The sequence below is a fragment of the Procambarus clarkii genome, chromosome 46 (assembly GCF_040958095.1).
Source record: "Procambarus clarkii isolate CNS0578487 chromosome 46, FALCON_Pclarkii_2.0, whole genome shotgun sequence".
Taxonomy (NCBI): Eukaryota; Metazoa; Arthropoda; class Malacostraca; order Decapoda; family Cambaridae; genus Procambarus; species Procambarus clarkii.
The window spans coordinates 19111884-19138647 of record NC_091195.1 but is presented as its reverse complement, the minus strand read 5'-3'; the positions used below and the strand labels follow the sequence as shown (position 1 = coordinate 19138647).

General features: G+C 43.5%; 1 protein-coding gene across 1 annotated transcript in view; it reads left to right on the top strand.

The window, feature by feature from the left end:
* The window catches only part of LOC123770490 (uncharacterized), an 85710-nt gene extending 62167 nt beyond the window's left edge, over positions 1 to 23543 (top strand). The window contains exon 4 of the mRNA XM_045762414.2: positions 18123 to 23543. Within this exon, the coding sequence (XP_045618370.1) occupies positions 18123 to 18286 (164 nt within the window). The 3' untranslated portion in view covers positions 18287 to 23543. The remainder of the gene's footprint in view (positions 1 to 18122) is intronic.
* Positions 23544 to 26764: the final 3221 nt, after the last annotated feature.

The following is a 26764-nucleotide window of genomic DNA, read 5'->3' as shown; positions in this document are numbered from 1 at the left end:
TCTCTCTTTCTATGTCCATTTTCTCTCTATTTCTCTGTTTCTCCCTATCTCGCTTTTTCTGTTTTTTTCCTCCTCTCTTCTTTCCCGTTTGTCTCTTGTTTCTTTGTCCCTGTTTCCGTTGCCTGTCTCTCTGTGGCTGACGCGTCTGTCTGTGTTTCTGTCTGTCTCACATACTCGGCGACGGACGGGAGAGCGGGCCTGCACGCAAAGGGTTCACGGAATTAGCTACCCACATGAGCCATCGAGACACTGAAAATATTGGTTTTCAGCGACAGAGCGCTGAACACCTGGAGTCCTCTAGCCAGTGTACTCCAGTGGAGGCAGCCAGACAGTGGAGTCTGTGGTGGAGGCAGGCAGACAGTGGAGTCTGTGGTGGAGGCAGCCAGACAATGGAGTCTGTGGTGGAGGCAGGCAGACAGTGGAGTCTGTGGTGGAGGCAGCCAGACAGCGGAGTCTGTGGTGGAGGCAGCCAGACAGTGGAGTCTGTCTGTGGTGGAGGCAGCCAGACAGTGGAGTCTGTGGTGGAGGCAGCCAGACAGTGGAGTCTGTGGTGGAGGCAGCCAGACAGTGGAGTCTGTGGTGGAGGCAGCCAGACAGTGGAGTCTGTGGTGGAGGCAGCCAGACAGCGGAGTCTGTGGTGGAGGCAGCCAGACAGTGGAGTCTGTCTGTGGTGGAGGCAGCCAGACAGTGGAGTCTATGGTGGGGGCAGCCAGACAGTGGAGTCTGTGGTGGGGGCAGACGTAAGAACAAAGGTAACTGCAGAAGGCCTATTGGCCCATACGAGGCAGCTGCTATCTATAACCACCCAATCCCACTCATAAACATGAGTGGGATTGACGGGTCCAACCCGCGCTTGAAACAATCGAGGGACCCCACCTCCACCACGTTACGCGGTAATTGGGTCCACAAATCAACAACCCTGTTACTGAACCAGTATTTACCCAAGTCTTTCCTAAATCTAAACTTATACAATTTATACCCATTGTTTCGTGTTCTAAGACTCTCAGGCCTAACTTGAAGTGTAGATATACGACAGACTCTGGATCCTCTATCTCAGTCGTTTAAGAGAGTTGAGAGAGGCGGGACCCAGGAGCCGTCACTCATCCCGTTCAAGCTCGTTCTTACCAATGTTTGCTGACGCTGCTAACCTAATGAGGCGAACCAGAACTTGAGGTCCGCAGTACATTACACATTGAGTATGGACCCAGTCACCCACACACAAACTCCGACCCCACAAACACACAAAGAAAGAGAAGGGTGGGCAGACTGCATTTTCTTGGACTGTCAGAAAGCCCTTGACACAGTACCCCATAAAAGGCTGTTAAAAAAGTTGGAGCATCAGGTAGGAGTAGCTGGTAAGGTGCTCCAATGGATAAGGGAGTATCTAAGCAACAGGAAACTGCAAATAACTGTGAGGGGGAAGACATCAGAGTGACAAGATGTCACCACTGGAGACCCACAGGGCTCTGTACTGGGACCCATCCTGTTTCTAACATATGTAAACGATCTCCCAGAGGGTATGGACTTATTCCTCTCAATGTTTGCTGATGATGCAAAAAATTATGAGAAGAATCAAGACAGATTAAGATAAACAGAGACTACAGGACGACCTGGACAAATTGGAGGAATGGTCTAGAAAATGGTTACTAAAGTTCAACTCAGGAAAGTATAAAGTAATGAAATTGGGCGAAGGGAACAGAAGGCTGAACACAAGGTACCATCTGGGAGGTGAAATCCTGCAAGAGTCAAATAAAAAGATCTGGGGGGTTGATATCACACCGAACTTGTCCCAAGAGGCCGATATCAAAAGGATATCATCAGCGGCATATGCTTGACTGGCCAACATAAGAACTGCCTTTAGAAACTTGTGTAAGGACCAATCGTGTAAGACCAATCATGGAATATGCAGCTCCAGTCTGGAGTCCATACCTAGTTAAACACTGGACAAAGTTAGAGAAGATTCAGAGGTATGCCACCGGACTCGTCCCGGAACTGAGAGGTATGAGCTACGAAGAAAGGCTAAGGGAGTTGAACTAACTAACACACCCGCTCACTGTGACTGGAGAGTATACAGGAATTATCCAAAATTATCATAATTTATGGATTTATATGATCAGGGTAAGATACACTTGCTCCAACCAATGACATAGCTTATTAATATGTTTCTAAATGTTATTAAAAATTTTAAACAACTGATACTAACATAAACTGAAAAAATTACTTTTTATATAATTTCATTTACTGAAGATCTTAATTTAGAATGATTATTATATAGTAGCTTATGCTTATTAAAAAGTATCTCTCAAAAAGTTTTATAATGCTAAAATAATATTTGAAAGTAATATTTACCATTTATTTTTTTTAAGGAAATAATAGTAATTTAAGTATAGTAACATAGGAACATAAGAATGAAGGTAAGTGCAGAAGGACCATTGTCCCACACGAGGCAGCTCCTAAGTGGTGAAGTTTATAACCAGAACCGTGCGCGCCATCTCAGCTGATGGTTGAGTGTGAACGATCGCATGCTTAGTGTGATACTGTATGTCTCTCTGTACGGAGACTCACACTAATGTGTCAAGAGACTTACTTTGTGATGAAACAAAAGGTTACTATATTTAGTCCATATTTTTGTGGTTAAAAGTAATTTTTACCAACCATCATCTCGCTTGAATGATACTTTTATTGAATCTTTCGAATCTCTTTTTTTGCAAAATATTAATTTTGCAATAAACCTAACGAAATAATTCTGATTCCGTGAACATCAATAACTTTCATAGGGATCTGTAGACTAATGAAATGAAATGAAATGAAATAAGTTTATTGAGGTAAAATACACACAAAGGGATGAGGTAGCTCAAGCTATTCTCACCCCGTTCAGTACATCGTGTTAATACATACATAGACACACATCACAAACAATAAACATATTACCAAACATTCTAAGAGATAAACATCTACATTTCCTCCTTTACACAACCTGATATTCCTCTATATTACTCAATATTATTAGTATTATTATTTTATACAGTTCTGTAGTACAATTATTAAGATGAATAGTTGAGTGATATTTCTGTTTGCTAATACCTATTACCTTCTTTCCCTACAATATCATGAATGAACGTATAGGTACATAATGTATGCATCTACAGAATTAACAAAAGTTTGCAATTTTAAACAATAATTCTTTATCTATGGACATACAAACAATCGTCTATATGATATAATAATATTAATAATTGAAATGTTACATTCCTGAAAAAAGTACAATTGAAATATGTGCAAATTATACTTAAAAAAAATTGCGAAAATAAAGTGTTAGGTGTCAAAGGTTTCACAAAGTCTACAGCTTTCCACTCTTTATAATAAACAAAGTACCAATTAGAACATTACTATTGAATGCTCCCTCCACTTTCCTGCCACAAACTGAACACACAAGAGAACTTGGGATGTGCAATGATGCATAAACATACAATATGAATCAATCACAAGAAGATAGAGTGAGTGGGAATGTAATTTATTGCTGAAAATCCGGTAAATCAGCTCTCGTCTGCATATATCTGAATATAATTAAAAAGTCAAGGTGTCGGGGCGACACTAAGCCAGAATGTATTCATTCACAGTAGACTTATATAAAGGTCCCCTTCCCACTACCCACTTACCCATCTATTGCAATTGGCCTTCTGCAGTTACCTTCATTCTTATCTTTCTATATTATTATGCTTACATTTTAATTATTTGATTTAAAAGTAAATAGTAAAAAATTATTTTTAACATTATTCTAGTAATTTGAATTATTCTGAGATATCTTTTTAAATTAGTAATAGTTACTATATAATAATTACACAAAATTAACATGTTCAGTAAATAAAATTATATAAAAATTAATTATTAAATATATTACCTATTAAGTTATAAATTAAAATTTTGAAATTTAATTATCTATGTCATTAGTTGGAGCAAACGTAGCTTACTCTGATCAGATAATTCCAAACTTCTTGGTACCTTTCTGAGGTGATTTCGGGGCTTAGTGTCACTGCAGCCCGGTCCTTGACCAGGCGTCTTTTTTTGTTACACGTCCCCAGGAAGCAGCCCATAGCAGCTGGCTAACTCCCAGGTACCTATTTACTGCTAGGTGAACAGGTGCATCAGGGTGAAAGCAACTCTGCCCATTTGTTTCCGCCTCCGGCGGGGATACCAACAAAGTATATTTGTTGGTATGTCAGTAGGCTATTGTAGATGGCCTTAATAACCCTCCAGAGGTTGATAGGCCTTAATAACCCTCCAGAGGTTGATAGGTCTTAATAACCCTCCAGAGGTTGATAGGCCTTAATAACCCTCCAGAGGTTGATAGGTCTTAATAACCCTCCAGAGGTTGATAGGTCTTAATAACCCTCCAGAGGTTGATAGGCCTTAATAACCCTCCAGAGGTTGACAGACCTTAATAACCCTCCAGAGGTTGATAGGCCTTAATAACCCTCCAGAGGTTGATAGGCCTTAATAACCCTCCAGAGGTTGATAGGCCTTAATAACCCTCCAGAGGTTGATAGGCCTTAATAACCCTCCAGAGGTTGATAGGTCTTAATAACCCTCCAGAGGTTGATAGGCCTTAATAACCCTCCAGAGGTTGATAGGTCTTAATAACCCTACATAGGTTGACAGGCCTTAATAACCCTCCAGAGGTTGACAGACCTAAATAACCCTCCAGAGGTTGATAGGCCTTAATAACTTAATAATAAGCCTCTTCTTCCAGAAAGAAGACAAAGAGTCACAGTAAAATAAGAGTTACCAGACTGGAGAGAGATTAAGAGTGGAGTGCCTCAGGGGACAATGTTAGGTCCCATTCTATTCTTAATATATGCAAATGATTTAACATACGAGGGTAAGCTCGTTCTTACCAATGTTTGCTGACAATGTTAAGCTAATGAGGTGAATCAGAACTTTAAGGTCTGCAGTACAAGGTGACCTGGACAATCTCCAGAGATTGTCCAGGTCACCTGTGAAATTGGGATATTCCTGTGAAATTGGGATATTCCTGTGAAATTGGGATATTAGGGACGGGGTGATTTAGTTGAATTGGGGATAGGTCGTTCTGTCAATTTGGGGAAATAGAGAGGGGTTTATTGATAAAGATTAAGCCACCCAAGAGGTGGCACGGGCATGAATAGCCCGTGAAGAGAGAGGGGTGCCAGTCAAGAATGAGTGAGAAGGTATTGAACTTATTTATTGGGATGGAAGTTTACATCCTTGGATTCATCAAACACATTTACGAAACCAGTGCATCTTTTCTCAATCATGGCGGCTTTGTTTACGTTTATTAAACAGTTTACGAGCTTATAAACTACACAACGGGAGCCGGTCGGCCGAGCGGACAGCACGCTGGACTTGTGATCCTGTGGTCCTGGGTTCGATCCCAGGCGCCGGCGAGAAACAATGGGCAGAGTTTCTTTCACCCTATGCCCCTGTTACCTAGCAGTAAAATAGGTACCTGGGTGTTAGTCAGCTGTCACGGGCTGCTTCCTGGGAGTGAAGGCCTGGTCGAGGACCGGGCCGCGGGGACACTAAAGCCCCGAAATCATCTCAAGATAACAACCCAAGATTTTTATTGTTGTAAACAACCTCGAGGCGCCTCGGCACTCGTGAGCTGTTTAATTAATATTAACTAAGTCGTCATTGTGGAAAGATGTACAGGTTTCGTAATCCTGACCCAGGAATGCGGGTTCGATTCCATTTCATTTACTCAGTGGTTGAACTTGTGCGAGAAAACTACAGATTAAGAGTCATTTCGTTAAGCGTCTGACAGCTGGGATGGCGGGGCCCAGGAGCTGAGGAGCTCTGGAGATATCGTTTAGGTATGACCAATTTCACCTTTCCTGGGTACATATATACTTTCTATCTCCCTACCCTTTCTCGTCCGTCTCTTTTCCCCCTCCTCTCTCTCTTTCTCCTTCACCCCCTCCCTTCCCCTCACTATCTACCTCCCTTCCCCCTCACTATCTACCTCCCTTCCCCCTCACTATCTACCTCCCTTCCCTCACTATCTACCCCGCTTCCCCTCACTATCTATCTCCCTTCCCCTCACTATCTATCTCCCTTCCCTCACTATTTATCTCCCTTCCCTCACTATCTACCTCCCTTCCCCCTCACTATCTACCTCCCTTCCCCCTCACTATCTACCTCCCTTCCCCCTCACTATCTACCTCCCTTCCCCCTCACTATCTACCTCCCTTCCCCCTCACTATCTACCTCCCTTCCCTCACTATCTACCCCGCTTCCCCTCACTATCTATCTCCCTTCCCCTCACTATCTATCTCCCTTCCCTCACTATCTATCTCCCTTCCCCTCACTATCTACCCCCTTCCCTCACTATCTACCTCCCTCCCCTCACTATCTACGTCCCTTCCCCTCACTATCTACCTCCCTTCCCTCACTATCTACCTCCCTCCCCTCACTATCTACCTCCCTTCCCCTCACTATCTACCTCCCTTCCCTCACTATCTATCTCCCTTCCCCTCACTATCTACCCCCCTTCCCTCACTATCTACCTCCCTTCCCTCACTATCTACCTACCTTCCCCCTCACTATCTACCTCCCTTCCCTCACTATCTACCCCGCTTCCCCTCACTATCTACCTACCTTCCCCCTCACTATCTACCTCCCTTCCCCCTCACTATCTACCTCCCTTCCCCTCACTATCTACCTCCCTTCCCCCTCACTATCTACCTCCCTTCCCCCTCACTATCTACCTCCCTTCCCCCTCACTATCTACCTCCCTTCCCCCTCACTATCTACCTCCCTTCCCCCTCACTATCTACCTCCCTTCCCCCTCACTATCTACCTCCCTTCCCCCTCACTATCTACCTCCCTTCCCCCTCACTATCTACCTCCCTTCCCTCACTATCTACCCCGCTTCCCCTCACTATCTATCTCCCTTCCCCTCACTATCTATCTCCCTTCCCTCACTATCTATCTCCCTTCCCCTCACTATCTACCCCCTTCCCTCACTATCTACCTCCCTCCCCTCACTATCTACGTCCCTTCCCCTCACTATCTACCTCCCTTCCCTCATTATCTACCTCCCTCCCCTCACTATCTACCTCCCTTCCCCTCACTATCTACCTCCCTTCCCTCACTATCTATCTCCCTTCCCCTCACTATCTACCCCCCTTCCCTCACTATCTACCTCCCTTCCCTCACTATATACCTACCTTCCCCCTCACTATCTACCTCCCTTCCCTCACTATCTACCCCGCTTCCCCTCACTATCTACCTACCTTCCCCCTCACTATCTACCTCCCTTCCCCCTCACTATCTACCTCCCTTCCCCCTCACTATCTACCTCCCTTCCCTCACTATCTACCCCGCTTCCCCTCACTATCTACCCCGCTTCCCCTCACTATCTACCCCGCTTCCCCTCACTATCTCCCTTCCCCTCACTATCTACCCCGCTTCCCCTCACTATCTACCTACCTTCCTCCTCACTATCTACCACCCTTCCCCTCACTATCTACCTACCTTCCCCCTCACTATCTACCTCCCTTCCCTCACTATCTACCACCCTTCCCCCTCACTATCTACCTACCTTCCCCCTCACTATCTACCTCCCTTCCCTCACTATCTACCTCTAATCTCAGCAGCCAAATCAATCAGGTAACCAATCTCTGTAACTCACCCTTCCCTCCCTCCCTCTCACCAATCCCTCACTTCCTGAGTATCCCCTTTCCATTCCCTCCCTTCCTTTCCCCCCTCCCCCCCCTTCCACAGGTAATCTCAGCTCTTCCGCTAGTCACAGATTGGGATGCTGGCAACAGGGTGATTCGAGGCGATTAGTCCTAGAGTCCGGGGATCGATCCCCGGTGGAGGCGGAAACAAATAGGGGCAGAGTTTATTTCACCCTGATGCGCTTGTTCACCTAGCAGTAAATAGGTATCTGGGAGTTAGACAGCTGCTACGGGCTGTCTAAAAAAAAAACGTTGATTGGTTGACAGTTGAGAGGCGGGACCAAAGAGCCAGAGCTCAACCCCCGCAAGCACAACTAGGTGAGTACACAGCCTCCTCATATATCGACACTTCCGGTCATGAGGTTTATGAGGTTACCTTGAGGTGCTTCCGGGGCTTAGTGTCCCCGCGGCCCGGTCGTCGACCAGGCCTCCTGGTCGACGACCGGGCAGTGGATTCTGTTCCACCTTTCCTCTGCCCCTGTTACATCACCCACCTCCCTGTCTCCCTCCCTCCTCCCTGTCTCTCTCCCTCCTCCCTGTCTCCCTCCCTCATCCCTGTCTCTCTCCCTCCTCCCTGTCTCCCTCCTTCCTCCCTGTCTCCCTCCCTCCTCCCTGTCTCCCTCCCTCCTCCCTGTCTCTCTCCCTCCTCCCTGTCTCCCTCCTTCCTCCCTGTCTCCCTCCCTCCTCCCTGTCTCCCTCCCTCCTCCCTGTCTCCCTCCCTCCTCCCTGTCTCCCTCCCTCCTCCCTGTCTCCCTCCCTCCTCCCTGTCTCCCTCCCTCCTCCCTGTCTCCCTCCCTCCTCCCTGTCTCCCTCCCACCTCCCTGTCTCCCTCCCTCCTCCCTGTCTCCCTCCCTCCTCCCTGTCTCTCTCCCTCCTCCCTGTCTCTCTCCCTCCTCCCTGTCTCTCTCCCTCCTCCCTGTCTCTCTCCCTCCTCCCTGTCTCCCTCCCTCCTCCCTGTCTCTCTCCCTCCTCCCTGTCTCCCTCCCTCCTCCCTGTCTCCCTCCCTCCTCCCTGTCTCCCTCCCTCCTCCCTGTCTCTCTCCCTCCTCCCTGTCTCCCTCCCTCCTCCCTGTCTCCCTCCCTCCTCCCTGTCTCTCTCCCTCCCCCCTGTCTCCCTCCCTCCTCCCTGTCTCTCTCCCTCCCCCCTGTCTCCCTCCCTCCTCCCTGTCTCCCTCCCTCCCCCCTGTCTCTCTCCCTCCTCACTGTCTCTCTCCCTCCTCTCTGTCTCCCTCCCTCCCCCCCTGTCTCCCTCCCTCCTGCATTCTATACCCTTCTCTTTCCTCCGCTCTACTGACCCTGCTTAGCCGTATTCGTGTCTATGCATAATCATGTAGTTTAACTCCTTGTGGGTTACGGGCTCACCATAGCCCGTGCTACTTGGAAACTTGTTCCGAGTAGCTGAATCTATAACAACAACAACAACATCCTTGTGGGTATGAGAAGGAGGGGGGGTAGAGGGAGAATAGGGGAGGGGGGGGGAGGGTGAGAGGGGAGGGGAGAGAAGCCGAAGAGGAGGAAGGGAAAGATAGATAGGAAAGGAGGCGACGAGAGAGAGAGAGAGGTGTAGACACAATAGGACCTCTCTCTCTCTCATTATATATATATTATATTTAATACATCTTCAGACTCCTCAAATTACTTGTAACCTCTCCCTAACAAGCCCTAATTGAAGCCTATATTTAAGTATCGTCTAATTCTAATTCTATGGTCAGAGCCAAGTCTCTTTGATCACAGTACTTTAGTCCTTCTTGCTTAGCGTGGTATCGCACGCAGCGCTCAAGCATCGCGCGCCGGCAACACTGCACTCCTGCTGGAATTCTCACACGAACCTTCTCCCACAGTTTATCCTACGTGCTCACGCATACCGTGCGTGCTGTACGACGATAAACCAAAACGTACTCTCACATTAGTCGAGCCACGGACGCCTCGTTATCACGAAAGCTGTCATTCGTGTCCCTTGTTATCTCGGCAAACGTCACGAGGTGGGTGTTATCGTACATGAGCAACGCCGTTGCTACCACAATGTAAACAAAGAGAGACATCGGTCGTACGTCATGTCACCAAGTTATCGTTCTTGGCACCAGGCGCGTCATTGAACGCTTCAATAGCATAGTTTAGACAACCGCTGGCTGGAAAGGCGGGGCTCTAGAGCTAAAGATCGACCCTGAAGACACAAATAGGTAAGAGACAAGCCGGAAATGCCTACTAGCGCCTGATTAAACTATTTGAGAGGCGAACGATTTGCCAACAAACCTATTTTCCGACAAGCCTAATTTACCTGTAAATCCATTTAAAGAGCTCAATTTACAAGTAAACCGATTTACAGACAGCTCAATTTACCTGTAAACCAGTTTACCGACGGCTCAATTTACAAGTAAACCGATTTACAGACAGTTCAATTTACAAGTAAATCGATTTACAGATAGCCCAATTTACATGTAAACCGATTTACCGGCAAGCTGATTTTACTGCGTATAGCCGCCTGACAGTGCCATTAGACTGACCGAACAAGCCAGACGCCTGTTATACACCATGCAATAATCCATTTCACAGCATTAAACACCTTTAAATAGATTCCAGCTTTAGTATCCACCTTCGTAAGGACTATAATAGCTCACAGCACGTCACTATTCAAAATATATATGCAAATGCGACTGGCAAGCAACATTCGCGTGTAAAGTTGTTTTATAACTTTGATTCATGAACTCAAGAAGACCCGACGGGTACAGGAGGAGGTTCAATTACCGAGGTTACAGTTAGAAGGCAGGAGCCTGTCCTCGTAAACAAAGACCCAAAGGCCATTCCATCCACCCGCCAAACCCTTCAGCTGTTTATGAATGAAAAACGGTTTACACACGACTCACAACTGATGACGTCCGAACACTTCCGGAACAAGTGCTTCACTGACGACTGGTGTTCGAACCACAACGCTATAAATGCTTCACCCACGTACTACAAATACAAATAATTGCCAACAGAACCTAAACACCTAACCTAACCTTTGTCTATATATGCACAATAGGCTAATATATTATAATATTAGTTTATATTTGAGAAAATTCCTGTTTTGAATGAACAGCATGTTAAAAATTATGTCTGTGGAGTCGACCACTGGATATAATAGCCTTGAATCGAGGACGGGTTGGTAAATGCTTCACCCACGTACTACAAATACAAATAATTGCCAACAGAACCTAAACAACTAATCTAATCAATGTCTAAATATGCTAATATATAACAATATTAATATATATTTGAAACACTTCCTATTTTGAATGAACAGCCTGTTAAAATGGATGCGTCTGTGGGGTCGACCGCTGGATGGAATGGACTCGGTCTGAGGACGGGTTGTAGAAGTATACATGACCACGCATACTGGAGGAATCTAGTTACTGGCGTAGTTCAGGATTGGAGTAAACTCATAGAGTATGTATACTGAGAGAGGTGTCTATGTTGTTGTTTAAGTCAGCTACTGGGAACAAAAAGTTCCAATTAGCACGGGCTATGGTGAGCCCGTAGTGGACTTACCTGGCACAGGAGCGGGGCAAGTAGCACGGACTATGGTGAGCCCGTAGTGGACTTACCCGGCACAGGAGCGGGGCAAGTAGCACGGGCTATGGTGAGCCCGTAGTGGACTTACCTGGCACAGGAGCGGGGCTGTAACTGAGGTGTATACCTATCAAATGTATATATACAAATGTATATCAAATGTATATATACATACACAGAGAAGCGTACCGTTTACGGGCTCACCATAGCCCGTGCTACTTGGAACTTGTTCCGAGTAGCTTAATCTATAACAGCTATCTTGAGGTGATTTCGGGGCTTAGCGTCCCCGCGGCCCGGTCCTCGACCAGGCCTCCTTTTTGTTACACACCCCCAGGAAGCAGCCCGTAGCAGCTGTCTAACTCCCAGGTACCTATTTACTGCTAGGTGAACAAGCGAATCAGGGTTGAAATAAACTATGCCTACTTGTTTTTTCCGCCTCTACCGGGGATCGATCCCGGAACCTCAGGACTACGAATCGGAAGCGCTGTCCACTCAGCTGTCTAACTCCCAAGTATCTATTTATTGCTAGGTGAACAGGGGGATCAGGGTGAAAGAAACTGCATATTTTTCGATCCGTCGGGGATCGAACCTGGAATCTTAGGACTACGAATCCCAAGCGCTGTTCACTCGGCCATCAGGTCAACTAGCTTCAACCAATGACATATTTAATTAATTATAACTCAAAATTTTGTTCAAACAGACAATTCTTAAAACATATATATATATATTTTTTATATAATTTATTTTACTGAAGATCTTAATTTAAAACGAATATTATATAGTAGGTATTGCCTATTTAAGAAGATATCTCAATTTTGTTTATAATAATAGAATAATTTTAAAAAGTAATTTTTTTTCTTTTTTTTAATTGAATATCTAAAATTTAAGTATAATAACATAGGAATATAAGAATGAAGGTAACTGCAGAAGGCCTATTGGCTCACACGAGGCTGCTCCTAAGTGGTGAAGTTTATAACCAGAACCGTGCGCGCCATCTCAGCTGATGGTTGACAGATGGTTGATAGGTCTTAATAACCCTCCAGAGGTTGATAGGCCTTAATAACCCTCCAGAGGTTGACAGGCCTTAATAACCCTCCAGAGGTTGATAGGCCTTAATAACCCTCCAGAGGTTGATAGACCTTAATAACCCTCCAGAGGTTGACAGCGCGGGTGGTACTCGAACAAGGGGACACAGATGAACACTGAGTATTCAACTGAGGCACATCGACATTAGAAAGAATTTGTTCAGTGTCATAGTTAACACATGAACTCCAAACACAGTTTCAAATGTAGATATGATATGTGATGGAGTTCGAAAAGATATGTGATTTCAGAGACAATTCTATAACCAATGTACCAACGATGTGTCAATATTTCATTCAAAATGATCTGCTACCAGAAATTTTAGCCAAATATCCCCAGTTTGCTAACTGTAGGTAGTAACTAAGTGATTGTAACCTATCCACCGCTGCCCACTGGATGGGGGGCGGTGTAACCTATCCACCGCTGCCCACTGGATGGGGGGCGGTGTAACCTATCCACCGCTGCCCACTGGATGGGGAGCGGTGTGCAGGACAAACATATCAATTGTGACACTAGCTCTCCACATATGTCAGTTGCTTAATTTAGAACCTGTACTTGAGGTCGATCTCGAACCCATTGTTGATGTGACGACTTATACTGAATTTTGTAACTAGCTCATCAAGATTGTAACTTGCTTAGCTAAATGAATTGTGGGGTTCAGTCCCTGAGCCCATTATGTGCCTCTGTAACCCTTTCCACTACCGCCCACAAGATGGGTATGGGGTGCATAATAAATGAACTAAAGATATGACAGAGCCCAATTGGCTCAGAAACCTGTACACCAGTTGACTGGCAGTTGAGAGGCGGGACCAAAGAGCCAAAGCTCAACCCCTGCCACAAACACAACTAGGCCAGTACAAAAAGAATCAAGCATGTGCTGATCTCGTCTGTATTTATTTTGTAATTATAGGGTCGAATTCATCTTATCTGGCATCAGACTCGTCAAGGAAATGGTCGATGATAGCCCAGACAAAATTATCCTCCGGATCGGACTCCCTTGCAAAGCATTCCAGGAGGCCAAGTCAGGATTAAAAAAAAAAGTACTTAAGGGGTATGACCATCTGGTTGTTTGAGCATCGTCTATAGGCAACATATGAGGAGTTGAATCTTTTTACAGGGTGTTGGAACCCTCATTGAGGGCAACAGTCGTGCTATTGAATTCTCTTACTCCCAGGAACTGCATACTATAAACAGTTTACCTTAACCTTATATTTCTAGCGGCGTATTGGAACACCAATCGGCATTCAAGCGTTTATTCATCAAAACAAATGATTATATTTTGATCCGAGACGTTCCGTCAGATACGAATATGTAATCTTATTAGCGGACATGCAAATCTAGCGGCCATAAACATCTGTATGAATACTTAATTACGAATAAACCAGATATGAGAGAAGCGAAGCCTCGCATGGCGGCACCTGGCAACCATCCCGGAGCCCCTCAGGGTAGCCAACCACCTGTCGTCTGGACCTGACCCAGGGGGGGCATCTCAACCCGTCTTCTCAATACCTTCCCCTATTTAAATCAACCCCTATTCATCGGGAATGTAAGCAAACGTGATGTTTACAATCGTGTATCGTCAATGGGTTAATGCTTTACATGCTTAGTAATGCTGATAAACGGGAATGATTTGATTCTTTCAGGATGGTGGTGGTGGGAGAGGATTTGAGGGAAGTGGCAACAGTGTCGACGATGTTGGGTAGGATGGGGTGTTAGTCCAGGCTTGTTTGTGCTTTATCTGGCCACACTGGGGGCTCAGCACCTCCTCCCAGCCACACTGGGGGCTCAGCACCTCCTCCCAGCCTACTCCAGCCACACTGGGAGCTCAGCACCTCCTCCCAGCCACACTGGGGGCTCAGCACCTCCTCCCAGCCACACTGGGAGCTCAGCACCTCCTCCCAGCCACACTGGGGGCTCAGCACCTCCTCCCAGCCTACCCCAGCCACACTGGGGGCTCAGCACCTCCTCCCAGCCTACCCCAGCCACACTGGGGGCTCAGCACCTCCTCCCAGCCTACCCCAGCCACACTGGGGGCTCAGCACCTCCTCCCAGCCTACCCCAGCCACACTGGGGGCTCAGCACCTCCTCCCAGCCTACCCCAGCCACACTGGGGGCTCAGCACCTCCTCCCAGCCTACCCCAGCCACACTGGGGGCTCAGCACCTCCTCCCAGCCACACTGGGAGCTCAGCACCTCCTCCCAGCCACACTGGGGGCTCAGCACCTCCTCCCAGCCACACTGGGGGCTCAGCACCTCCTCCCAGCCACACTGGGAGCTCAGCACCTCCTCCCAGCCACACTGGGAGCTCAGCACCTCCTCCCAGCCACACTGGGAGCTCAGCACCTCCTCCCAGCCACACTGGGAGCTCAGCACCTCCTCCCAGCCACACTGGGGGCTCAGCACCTCCTCCCAGCCACACTGGGAGCTCAGCACCTCCTCCCAGCCACACTGGGGGCTCAGCACCTCCTCCCAGCCACACTGGGGGCTCAGCACCTCCTCCCAGCCACACTGGGGGCTCAGCACCTCCTCCCAGCCACACTGGGAGCTCAGCACCTCCTCCCAGCCACACTGGGGGCTCAGCACCTCCTCCCAGCCACACTGGGAGCTCAGCACCTCCTCCCAGCCACACTGGGGGCTCAGCACCTCCTCCCAGCCACACTGGGAGCTCAGCACCTCCTCCCAGCCACACTGGGAGCTCAGCACCTCCTCCCAGCCACACTGGGGGCTCAGCATCTCCTCCCAGCCAGACTGAAGGCTCAAGACCACCTCAAACGGGTGTAGGGGGGGGGGGGTGTAGATTAGTTCAGGGTACAATATATATAGGAATACCAAGCGTTGATACGGTGGATCAATGTCCCCGCGGCCCGGTCTCTGACCAGCCTTCTTGATTGGTGGTCTAGTCAACCAGGCTGTAAGACGCAGCTGCTGGCAGCCTGACGTATGAAACACAGCCTGGTTGATCAGGTATGTTAGGATTTTGCATTATTTGGGATGTTAGGTGTGTGGCGGTGAGGAGGGAGGAATGGCAGAGAATAACATGGAGGAGAAATAAATGAATGAGAGAGAGAGAGAGAGAGAGAGAGAGAGAGAGAGAGAGAGAGAGAGAGAGAGAGAGAGAGAGAGAGAGAGAGAGAGAGAGAGAGAGAGAGAGAGAGACCAATAGAACAACCATATTATGAGTTATCCTGAGATAGACCATCAGAAAAACACCAACATAGAACGAAGTGAAGGAGAAAAACCAGGAACACGGCGCTAAAAAGAGGCATGGAAGAGGGAGAAGAGGAATCACAACACACCAACTAAACGAGGCAGCAGAATGATGGTAGTACGATAGACAATCGTCTATCACCATACTTGCGTTCACTACATCATGGCTAATCTCCCTGGGAATGCTGACTGACCCCTCAGACTCACCAAGGGAGCGGCGAGTAGGCCTATACACAAGTCTAGCCTACTGAGTAGCCTACAGATTCAGTCGCGTCCTCTAAAAATTACAACCCACAAACCAGCTACTTGAGTATTCGTAGTCGCCTAAGAACTCCAACTAAGCTCTATAGTGATCACCTAACTTAAATCTTCCAAGTTAAAAATTCCAACTAAACTTTAGTGTTCGCCAAACTTAGAACCTCTAATCACTCTCTGTAACCGCATATGAAGATGACTGAATGAACTAATTAGCAAAGATAATTAAACACACACAAAGGCTATCATTAATAAAGCCATTCTGCGCCTTAGATATGCTAATATAGAAACAAGTATATTTGTGTATACGGAATGAATTGAATATATTCAAGTGGATTGCATTGACCTCACAGCTAAAAAGATAAGATGAATATCCATGCCAATATGGCATACATTGTTACTGATATTCGCATCGATATCAATAAGCTTTTGATATCCACATTTAAGGTGGATCTCAACTAATTGGTAAAACGCTTCTTGCTGGGAGTTGGTAGGTAGTATACCTACTTTTATGTAGGTAAGGTAGGATACCTACTTAACTAGGTAGGTAGAACACACTTTAGTTTTTTAGATTGGGGGAGGGGAAACTATTCTAATTCTTTGTATTGATTAAGTGGAAGAGATTTGAGTAATTCCTACAGTTTTATTAATTCAATTATGTCCCAAACTTAAGTGGGCAAAAGCCTTCAAGTGAATTATCGTTAGCATGACGTTGCTGGTTTGAATAAATTCCTTGTCAGACAACTGATAATTTTCCTTGAAGTGACAAGGCCTTGTAAACCTATACAATCATTCGACGTGATTATACTCTCAAGGTATACTTCCTCTTCTCTCCATGGCATAGGTATACACAGGTCTGTATTCTGGTCACATTTTGTGTATAATATATAGTATATATATGGCCTTTCTTCTCACTATATGACTTTACAGGTTTCTTGGGCTGCGTGACAGCGAAGTGGCCTTCTTGGCTGGTTAGTTGCTTAACTGGCTGGCTGGTTAGCTGGTGATGGTTCGCTTGTAGGATGGCTTGGTTGGCTGGTTGCATTGTTAAGTTTGTTGGGTTGAAATAGGACTTGTGGGTGGAGATATAGTGGGTGGGTGGGAGGCTGGAAATATGGGGGAGGGGGTCACGCTCCAGTGAGCCTTCATGGCTCACAAATTCACCTATGATGTTAGCTGCTCTGCCAGTAATGGTGGTGGTTGTAGGTGGTGGTGGTGGTGGTGGTGGTGGTGGTAGTGATAGTGGTGGTGGTGATGGTGGTAGGTGGTGGTGGTGGTAGTAGTGGGAGTGATGGTGGTGGTAGTCCAGGTTCTCGTTACTACCAAACTAGCCAGCATCTTGCCTCTTTTAGCTTGTTGAAAACAGAGAATTCTTGGGTAGTGTTTGCATAAATTACATGCTTCGATGAGTGGGCGCTAGGGTGTGTACACTCTCTCCCTCTCTCTCTCTCTGTCTGTCTCTCTCTCTCTCTCACACACACACACACATATGTAGTGCCTATATATACATTCAAACACGGTCTCTCCCTCTGTCTTTCTACCCCCTGCCTCCCTCTCTCTGTCTTTCCCAACCTGTCTCACGCTTTCTGTAATTAGTACTCTTTTTAAGGTCCAATGTTTTAGCTGTAGCTAAAATAAGTTGGTCATAGGCCTGAGTGGGTGTTGTGGAAGCCTGGAGTGGGTGTTATGGAAGCCTGGAGTTGGGATAGACTGTAAATATTGCTAAAACGCTTATTTTAACAGTTTCTTCTACTCTCTTAAATAGGTTAAATAAAATGGGCTCTGAAACCTAGTCTTGATAGGACAGTTACAAAATTTTACGTTCGTCTTATTTTAGCAAAACGGGTTCAAAAGACGAACTTGAACCCATTTTCACAACAAATTTACATTGGTTTGTGAACTTGTAACTTATAACATGATTTGCAACATTTGTGTATCGTATATCAAACATCCCCATTCAGTAGGATTTGTTTCAAATGAGGTCGATCCCAACCTCTGTAAGTCTATTTAAAGACTTACTGAATCATTATCATTAACTTATCATTAATTAATATCAATAACTTACTGACCACTCATGAAAGTTACTTTCAGTGTTAATCATTAGTCTGGAACTACAGCAAACCTCTCAGTGTATATGTACACAAATCATTAGAATACACTGTTTAATGTTCGTGTTCAATGTCATAGATGTTGTTGTTGTTAAAAAATTCGCTACCTGGAACAAAAAGTTGCAAGTAGCACGGGCTATAGTGAGCCCGTAGTGCCTTTGTGTTATAGCATACTAATCTCCATTTTACTCTTTTGGTCTGCAGACTTGCCGTTGGAGCCCCGCGAAGTCCATGGTGGCAACATCAGAGAATTGGTGCGGCATCTCTTGGCCTCTTCCAACCCCGCCTCCTTGCCCCCAGCACGCATTGAGAACGCCAGGACCCTACCTTCCTTCATCCAGAAGCTAGGCAAGACGAGACGGTGCTAAGGGAGGAGGTGAATTAGTCAAGAGAAATCGGTGGCGCCCTCTAGGGTGTGTGCGCGCGCGGAAGGGGTACCAGGCAGCAAAGAGGTACCAGGCAGTAAAGGGGATGCCAGGCAGGAAAGAAGTACCAGGCAGTAAAGAGGGGTACCAGGAATGGAATGGTTACAGACCACCAATAGGCTCCCTTCGACAAGAGAGTTCAATTTCGTTTAATGCTATTGAATACTCTGTATTATATTCCTTGGAAATATTGACAGAAAACCTACAATTATATGTTAAAAAGTTATGAAAAATATGTATCTTAGAGTTATGTCCTTAATCCTGTATGACGATAATGACGACCAGAATCCACTTTCTGTGGCAGGAACACAATGGGACTCCAGCATACGTTTGGAATCACCAGAAACATATATGAAACCTTTCAGAATCCTGGAATTCTAATGTTTTGAAGACTAAGGCTGATATGACAGCAATCTGGTTCCCATTTTAAGATTCTTGTCTGTAATCCATGACATCAAGTATATATATCATTAAATTAACTAAAAATGCGTTCAAGTCATACACAAATCAAAATGCTGGATATCTGGAAGTGCTGAACCCAGACCGCAGGAACAAGGTAAAGTATGCAAGAGCTAGTCCTAACCAGGAGAGAGACGAATCCAGTTCAGTTCCATAAAAAATCTCACTGAGACACACACACACACGAGTTACAAATCAGAAAAATATTTTGCTGGAGAAACTGAAAAAAAAAACTAAATAATTTCGCCAGCCAAGACAAAGTGTCACACGAACATACATAAAAACCCTAAGATTCGAATCTCGAAGAGAGAGAGAAAAGGAAGGTGACCTTCCAGAGATGGTCTGGATGATACGAGGCCAAAGAACCTTAAACCCTCTGACTCCGTGACTGCCGGACAGTGAGTCAACTGAGGACACTGTTGGCGACTGTCGACATCTGAGGACATCTGGAATTATCTAAGGACAACATTTTCAAGAGGAAACTAGATTTATTCCTCCAAGGAATGCCGGACCAACCGGGCTGTGGTGGGTATGTGGGCCTGCTGGCCGCTCCAAGCAACAGCCTGGTGGACCAAACTCTCACAAGTCGAGCCTGGCCTCGGGCCGGGCTTGGGGAGTAGAAGAACTCCCAGAACCCCATCAACCAGGTATCAACCAGCATCGCCTGCCACCTGGTGACAACCACGGGGACATGGAATGATGGTCAAGAGCGTCCGGCGAGGTTACTACCCCATGCGAAGGTATATGGGAATCAAAATAGGTCACGAAAGACACCAGAACACACAAGGGAGACATCACAATGCTTCATACTGGACACACACACGCCAACCAGGAAATTTAAGGAACTTGAATATGGAAGTATTATACAAACAATTGGATATACAAACTACATCGCTGGGGGGGGGGCGGGGGGGGTCACCGCAGATGGAGAATATACATCGCTCCCAGGAATATACAACCCCCCCCCCCCAGCATACAACAAAAGACCCAATATGGGATACGACAACATCAACAAAAGATGCATAGATGAATCCAAACATCATAACTTGAGAATAAGACATATCTCATTAAGCACAACCAACGAACACACAGCATCTTCATCAGCAAACTGTCAAATAAGACCGTTAACAGAGTCCAAGTAAACACAAGGAAATAAAACAGCAAAGTAGCATTAATGACGTGACATTACTAATGAACACGTTAAATAACTTGAAGGCATCAGTATTTTTATATATTATACAATATTTAGGTGTTAAAATCCCCATGAAAAACACACCTGTATAAAGTAAACTGAATACTCAGTCACTAATATACTGGTGACTTCCACTTATATATCTACTGTATATTCAGGTCATCGCGTATACTGATGACCTTCTATATAGTATACCATGACAATCTCGTGTATGCTCTGGACACTTTATATACTCTGCAGCCTATATATTATATAAAAATATATATACATACATATATCCCAAGCCTGGCCTCAGGCCGGGCTCGGGGAGTAGAAGAACTCCCAAAACCCTATGCAGATATGCTCTCTTTCTCCAGGTAAACACATCAATAGCACCTTGCTAACGCAAGAACATCAACAATGCAACACTCATCGACAATATCACCTGAACAAGTGTCTAAGGAAGTTGCAATAGCAACACAAAGGCCACAACGGCATCACTCCCCTGCCTGTCTGTCTCCCACCTGTCTCCTGCCTGTCACCGCGTTCATATATCTTGAACAATAAACAATGAAAAACGCAAAAAAATGAGAAAAGAAAGCGCACAATTGTTACCAAATGGCTCTGTGCAACGACACAGACACCGTGACTCCAGAAGATAAAGACATTCTTAAAGAACTTTGACCTAAGTTTCCGTCCTGTGTACTCGGAGTCCCGTTTTGATTTAGAGATTTGAACTAGAAATGACGGACTGTACAGTGTTAATGCCGGCATTAGACGAGTTTCCCCTGTCTATTCTTGCCTTCAGAAAACTGGAAGTGTGTCATAGACTTCATTATTTCGTGACATCGTTTTCTGTAAAATCACTACCAAGACGAGCTTCTATATACTAATAATAGCTTAAAATAACTCTATGATGTGAATTGAGCGAATGTAATAGTGATTATATGCAAGTCCTTAATGTGGATATAATTATGTTCCGATACAATTAACAGGATTTACCTATTATAGTGCTTGTATTAAGGAATTTTGTAAATGAATATCCCACAATATTATCTTTTTGTGGATATTACTCATTATAATGTGACATGAAAGAATATTGCGTCCATTATTATTGTAATAGTCATAATGGAACACGGAGAGAGAGAGAGACTTCTTGCCATTATGTAATCGTAAAATATGTTCCCCAGGACTGTGATATAGCCGAAACTCAGGCATTGATTATATTTTGTTCAATGTGTTCATCCCGTGAATGTTCATGGGAATCCCTGAGTGTGCTCCTCTTATGAATGTATATGAGGGGGAAGATCCATGTGTGTGTGTTCATCATATGGATATACAAAGGGTAGGCAGGCGATGAGTCACAATAACGTGGCAATCGACTTGACAATCGACTTGAGAATGGTCCAGGACGGACCGAAACGTCGTCGTCCCTTCAATTTCTAGTGTGTGGTCTGGTCTACAAAGGGTAGATCCATGTACACTCACTACATAAATGTTCAAGGGGTAGGTCATTTGTTCACCACATGAATGAACAATTAGACAAAGTATAGCCACAGCTCTGAACTGGCTAGGCGAGTATTGTCTTGCTCCTTCTACTGCCTGGTTGATCGTCCTCATCAACCTGGTGCTGAGATGATTTGAGCCTCTTCAACTACTTAGCCTGCATAGAAGAGTTGAATTAGTCAACTCTGCCTTACCAAGTGGAGTGCCTTGTCCTCAACCATTCAATGTTCAATTAACTGTGTATGGAGGACCTTAGTTAATGTTTATCTCTGTACATTGAATATTCAACTCAGCCTTAGTCAATTGATTATCTTGTCAATTCTTTCAACTCTGCTCTGACCAGCCATATATATATACATATGCCTTCAAGCTAAGTATATTTGTCATATATCTAATTGAGTTTTTATGTCTAACAACAAGTATATGAATATGTTCATATAACATGTTCATATAATGTTCATATTCACACAACAACAATTATATTCAATTACATTCATCAGTAATATATGACACTCCCTCGCAACCGGGAATCCCGGGTTCAATTCCCGATCAGAGCACAAATGATTTGGCCTGTCTTTCTTTCATCTAATGCATCTGTTCAACTAGCAATAAATACAACCCGTTCTCGCACTTGCTGTAAGTCAATATCTTGCTTATGAATAAGTGCATGTGTGACATACTAATTTATTGTACTTGCATAGGTACGAGGGAGTTAAGCAATCTGTAACTTCTATAGGAATCTACTTTGTAAATCTACTTTTGATCCTAGACTTTTAAGTTAAATGTCAAAATAAATTACATCACTAATGATCCTAGTAGATAATAGGCCTTAACCAATGTGTTAGGTGATTGGCGAATCAATTGGGCGTTCAGATTGGTTGCAGCGTGATAACAAACATTACTACTCTGAGATGAGCTGGTCATTGCCAGATTAGGTTCATCAAGGAGCCTCGTAGCCTGGTGGATAGCGCGCAGGACTCGTAATTCTGTGGCGCGGGTTCGATTCCCGCACGAGGCAGAAACAAATGGGCAAAGTTTCTTTCACCCTGAATGCCCCTGTTACCTAGCAGTAAATAGGTACCTGGGAGTTAGTCAGCTGTCACGGGCTGCTTCCTGGGGGTGGAGGCCTGGTCGAAGACCGGGCCGCGGGGACACTAAAAAGCCCCGAAATCATCTCAAGATAACCTCAAGAAGAAGATCATGGCTATGTGTTGAACGGCCGGTCAATGTCAGGCTTGGAACTTATCCGGCTGTTTGTTCAATTGAACACTTGTTATATACGGGCATCTATTGATTAATTACTCTTGTAAACAAATGCACGTGTCAAAGATGTTGATGAATGTATTCAAGACATGATTACTCGTGCATAAAATGAATGAAAAGAAGCAAATTAAGTGACTGAATGGGACAACTTAAGTGAATGAATGAAAGCAAGTTTAGTGCAAAATAGCAGTTAAGCGTTCAGGGTGAATGCGTATATGAAGAGTAGGTGTTATTTAATTGTACATTTTTGGGGGAATTGTGGTAAACTTGTGGTAAACCTGGCTTTTAACCAAGCGTGAGAGACAAAGTAGTTGATTTCAATGTGTTTAATTACAAAGTGGAAATGTTATTTAGTGATATACACTGAGAGGTATACCTCACTTCTCGGTGTATATACACAGAGTTTACTCTAGTCCTGGACTATGTTCAGGACTAAAGTATACTTTCTGGTTGGTCAATAAGCTATTACGGTGGCCTTAATATCCCTCCAGAGGTTGATAAGCCTTAATAACCCTCCAGAGGTTAATAGGACTCAATAACCCTCTTGAGGTTCATAAGCCTTAAACCTATGACCCTAACTATTGTACAGATTACAGAGCATTCATTCAGTCAATTTAGCAACATATATAACAGGTATACAGTCAAAATGACTGTATAAAACATAATTACTATGTCCTTTGATTTTGATCACAATTTTCCACATAGCTGCAGTAGCGTCAATGATTTGTGTGTGTGTGTGTGTGTGTGTGTGTGTGTGTGTGTGTGTGTGTGTGTGTGTGTGTGTGTGTGTGTGTGTGTGTTTTAGAAAAGGGTTAAGTGAAAATGAAAATACAATGAACAGGACTTGTTTTATTGTAAATTTCAGTGTATTTACTATTAAGAAATGTGCTTCAAGTAGATTCTGTCCATAACAGATGTAAACAAAACAAAAATTGACGAGCTACTGCGCAACTAATACGAGGCATCAAGTTAATTCGCAACTCAAGGAAATAAATCACTGACGTGATATATCAATTAATTTTCTCTTTGATATATCATGCTAATGTGTCTTTCTTGTGTATCTGAAGAAAGCGTGTGGTGGAGGACCTGCTATAACACACTTAGAGTGCTGGCGAGTGATGTGTGAAAGCTGGATTTGGTATTGGCTCTATGCCTCAAGGCTCCTGGTGGATTTGGGTGAATTCCAGGTTATATAGAGCGTATATCATGGTCCAGCGGTTTAACGCAGGTGGCTGGGGGCAACCCGTTCTCGCACTTTCGTATAGTCAATATTGACTTATTAAATATGTGCATATGTGACATACTAAACATACTAATTTACCTTGAAAAGCTTCATAGGAAACACCGACCTTACCTAACCTTCTATGTTAAGATAAGCATCTTATTGCTTCGTAATTACAATTATTACTTAACCTATACTTATAATAGGTTAAGTAATAATTGTAATTACGAAGCAATAAGATGCTTATCTTAACATACTAAGAAGGTTAGGTAAGGTCGGTGTTTTCTATGAAGCTTTTCAAGGTAAACTAGTATGTTTAGTATGTCACATATGCACGTATTTAATAAGTCAATATTGACTGTAAGAAAGTGCGAAAACGGGTTGCTGGGGGGATACCCAATTCGCTGGTTCGAGTCCCGAACTGTTTAAATTGATTTTCTCAGTTCACTCAATTTTTTTACAATCTTCATAATTTTTTGTTTTATTTGTTGTTAGAAAATATTGTCCCATTTTGATATGCAAATAAACCGGTTTTCTCCTTATTATTTTCTTACGTTAGCCCAATTCTATTTGTGCACATTCTGCTAAATAAGGTTTAATAAATTTCACGTTTTATTATAAAATACATTTTAAAATTTTAGAAACACAGTAAAAAGTAAAGTAACAAATTGCGAATTTTAAGATATGTTGCTATACAAAAACATTATATATTAATGTGTACGATTAAACTTAAGAGTAACGTGAATACAAATTTATACTCTGTCGAGATACTGAGCAGTAGGTCTTAATTTATATTTAGTTGCAAGGCTTCAATGAGCGTTACTATTGGCAAATCTTGCAAGATTTAAGTAAAAAAAATCCCTGTTGATAGTCTTCAACTATCAACCTATATACTCAGCTGCATTGTGTATACACACGTAAACACGAACACACATCAGAACTAAAGAAGCTCGCTGAAGCAAACTCACTGGTTAGTCAATAGGCTAATATGATGGGCTAAAAAGCTCTTCATAAGATAATAGGCTTTAATTTAAACAACAATATATTTCAATTTTAGTGAACGTGTGCTCTGCCTGTAAGTCTTCAGTATAAATCAATGAATGATAGGCTTGTACATATTTAACCCTGTATTCTGTTACTAGGTGATAAAAAAATGCTTTAGTTGACAATAATTGTGCCAAACGGTGTAAATATTGTACAAAAATGTTGTTCGTGTACCATTTTATGTGTCAATAAATCCAATTTATATAAATGAGTTTTTCTCCCCATGTTTCTATACAATTTTGAGTAGCAGAATAAAGTTCTTATTTCATTAACCCTTCAGGTGCACAATAGTTCTGTGAACTGTGCTTCACTGTACAGTATATATATATTAATATTATATATATATATATATTAATATTATATAAATATTAAATATATATATATATATACATACATACAATATATATATATTATATATATGCGAACAAGCCTGAATGGCCTGAGTTTTCAGTTGGATATTATATATATATATATATATATATATATATATATATATATATATATATATATATATATATATATATATATATATATATATATATATGACAATGTCAGACCACGGAGGAAAAATGAAACAGGAAATTTCCTTAAGTACTTTCGTATATTAAATACATCTTCAGAAGGTCATTTTACAGATCGAGTGATGGGTATAAATAGGCAGGAAGGAGTGGTGAAGTAAGGTGAGGTACAATACTTGGACAACGCAGACGGCCCATTGGCCCATCAGATGCACCCAATTGGCACATCCGATGTAGCCCAATGGCCCATCTGATACAGCAGACATACAAGCATAATATATAGGTAATTATAACATAAAGAAGTAAATATATACAATAAATTAGTGAGACAAATGTTTTTCAATGATTCTACTTAAATCGCCCTTTAGCTGATCTATTAGAAATGGATCTAAGTTATATAGACCACTGCTAATATTCAAATTACTTTCTTTGGTGATCTGTATCAAAGCAGATTCAATTATGTTTCTGTTATAGGTGCTTTTACAATTTGTTATTGAAGAAGCACTCTCCCAATCAATTTGGTGAGCTTTTTCTGACAAATGCACAAACAAAGCATTAGACAATTGGCCATGTCTTACAGAGTATTTATGTTGCGATATTCTACATTTTAAATCTTTAGATGTTTGCCCGACATAGAACTTATTACATTCTTTACAAGGTATTTTATAAATGACGCAATTATCACTACGAGGGCTGTTCCTTACTAATAGCTTACCAACAGTGTTTTCGTAGCTAAACATTACATCTATATTAAAAAGTTTCAAGGCCTTCACAATATTCTCAAACCCAGAGAAATATGGTAAACATAACACATTCTTTGGGCGAATCCTTTCACTGCATACATTATTATAATATGTACGACGAGCTTTGTTACGACAAACTTCCAAAAAATTCAGTGGGTAACAAAGCTTAAGACCAATCGAATCAATATTCTTAAATTCTTCATCTAAGAATTCTGGACTCACAACTCGAAGAGCTCTTAGATACATTGAAGAAAAAATTGACTTTTTTACATTGTATTTATGCCCTGAAAAATAATGAACATAATATAAATTGTTCGTAGGTTTTCTGTAAACACTAAACTTTAATGAAGAGTTTTCCCTATGAATAAGCACATCTAAGAATGGCAAACATTTATCAATTTCAGTCTCCATAGTAAATTTTATGGAGGTGACTTGGTCATTAAGTTTGGCTACAAATTCATCTGTGTTTACATCTGAAGGCCAAATACACAAGAT